Genomic DNA, 2297 nt, shown 5'->3' with positions numbered 1-2297 from the left:
TTATTAGTTATAATATTCATATTTCCTGTAATTGTTTCAATTGCACTTTTTCCTTTTAATTCAAGTTCAGGCACTGAAGTAGAACTAGACTCCTCTGTTCCATGTATTTCAGATAATTTGATGCTTGACCCTTCAAGAATTAATCTTTTTCCTAATACATATACTTTTGAAATAATTTTCTTATCTAATGCCTTTATTGTTACTTCATTAATACTATTAACACTAATTTCATTAACATTAATATCACTGTTTGAGCTAATAGTTACTTTATCTTTTCTTTCTTTATTTTCTTCATATACTATTCGGCATGAACCAATTAAATCTTGTTCTCCTTTAGGATCTGAGTAATGACATGGACATAATGCTTCATTATATGAACTTTCTGAATTGAAGTCAATTTCTTTTTCTCCTGTTTTGATTGTACATTTCTTTGGTGTTTTAAATACTTCATCACATTTATAAGTTGTGTCGATATTATAAATGAGTGCTCTGCCATAACAAGCTAAATAAAATTTATTTGGTACATCTCCTGAATATGTTATTTTATCATCTTGTTTTGTAATATAAATATTTTTTACTTCCGGTTTTGGTGTTGATGAAACTGTCATTATCTTCTCAACTACAAATCCTTTGTCTTTATTTGAATTAATCAATGCTTCTTGTTTATTAGATTCTGTTATATCAGAGAAATCAAATGATACTTCCTCAACATTTAACCCATATTGTCCAAGATTGATCTTTGATTTTCCATCCATAGAAAGTGTTGGAATTTTTATATCTTTATTGGCGGTTATTGTTGCTGATTTTAAAACCAATTTTGGTACACTAATGTCTGTATTTTTAAGTTGAATATTATCAAGTGTTACTTTAACTTCTGGACTATGACTTTCTTTTTCATTAGTCTCTGATTTAATTCCTTCTGTTACTGTAAGTTCACAACTTGCTTGTCCATTTGGCTTAGTGAGTGTGACATCAGACAATAAAAGTTTAAGTGTTTTAATTGTACCACATGTCTTAAAGATAACTTTACTTGTATTAACACTGAGTCCTTTTTCAATTATAAACTTATCTGCTCCAGTTACATCACTTGTTGTTAGTGAAACTTCAATTGGTTCAATTCCTTCTACTTTCATTGATGCACATTTATTCTTAGTATTTGTCTTATAGAATTTGTTAGTATAGTCACACACATCAATTAGTTCATTTGTACTTGTATAATCCATTTCTTTAAAAATAACCTTCTTTCCACTTGGATGGAATGTGATTTTCTTTGCGTCTGTACTTGTTACTACTTTTTCTACAAAGTCTTTAAACATTCTAAAATTGACGTTATATTCATTATTTGTGTTATCTTTTGTACCAGTAGATTGAATTTTAAGACTTTCTGTATATTCTCCGTTAATATTAACAACACATGTTGGACACACATTAATAGTTCCACTATTAACAGTAATTCCTTCTGGTACCGTATATTTACCACTATTACTTAATGTAACAGTCTTAATATCATTTCCACTGTTAATAAATGTTCCATCTTTATCAACTATTAATGTTTCAACACTTGTACCATAATATTCTAACTTTACTGAAGAAGAACTTGGACTAAATGTAACAGTCTTAGAACTTGTTCCTTTTAATTTTCCATTAGTAGAAATTGTTATCTTAGACTCTCCTGTTTGAGAGTTAATGTCAACACTTGAAAATCCATTAATGGTAACATCTCCTTTGATCTCGAGATTCATAACACTTAAACTACCTGTTCCAGAAATAGTAGCTCCACTTGGAAGTGTCAACTTATGTAAAGCAATATTCTCACTTGGAAATGTTATTGGATTAGTTGATCCTGTAAATTCAAGTTCACATTCATATCCAGTAAGACTTTGGCATGGACAAACAAGATCAGTTCCTGTTACAAAGGTTCCATCTAAAGTACATTTAACAATATTGGAATATGTTTCAGTTATTGGTACAGCTGAGATAATAACTTGTGTAGGTTCTACTAATCGATAAAGATCAGCATCAATCTCTGTTATAACCATCCTTTTTCCTGAAGTCTTTATAGAACGTTTTTCATTAGTAACAGTAGATGTTAATTGTGAAACAGAAAGTTCACAATACTTTCCAACATCAATGTTTTGGTTTAAGTAAAGTGTGCCAACAACTAATTTAAAATAATGTTGTGCAGATTCTACAGCTAAAGAAGTACTTCCTATCATATCCAAATTAATAGTAACATCTTTGTTTTGTGGTTTAATAACAGTAGTTCCCTTTCCAACTATTTTCTTTTGATACTTAGA

The 2297-nt window shown here is 29.3% G+C and overlaps 1 protein-coding gene across 1 annotated transcript; it reads right to left on the bottom strand.

Annotated features, from left to right (window-relative positions):
• ENU1_016930 (hypothetical protein) lies at positions 1-2216 on the bottom strand (the record flags this gene model as incomplete). The annotated part of the gene is made up of 1 exon (XM_008856871.1): positions 1-2216. A coding segment is annotated over one exon (2216 nt), but the record flags the coding sequence as incomplete, so codon positions are not given.
• Between the last annotated feature and the right edge of the window lie 81 nt (positions 2217-2297).

The sequence above is a fragment of the Entamoeba nuttalli genome, assembly GCF_000257125.1.
Source record: "Entamoeba nuttalli P19 unplaced genomic scaffold asmbl_2286, whole genome shotgun sequence".
Classification (NCBI taxonomy): Eukaryota; Evosea; order Mastigamoebida; family Endamoebidae; genus Entamoeba; species Entamoeba nuttalli.
The sequence above is the reverse complement of the archived record's forward strand: the minus strand, read 5'-3'. Positions and strand labels throughout refer to the sequence as shown.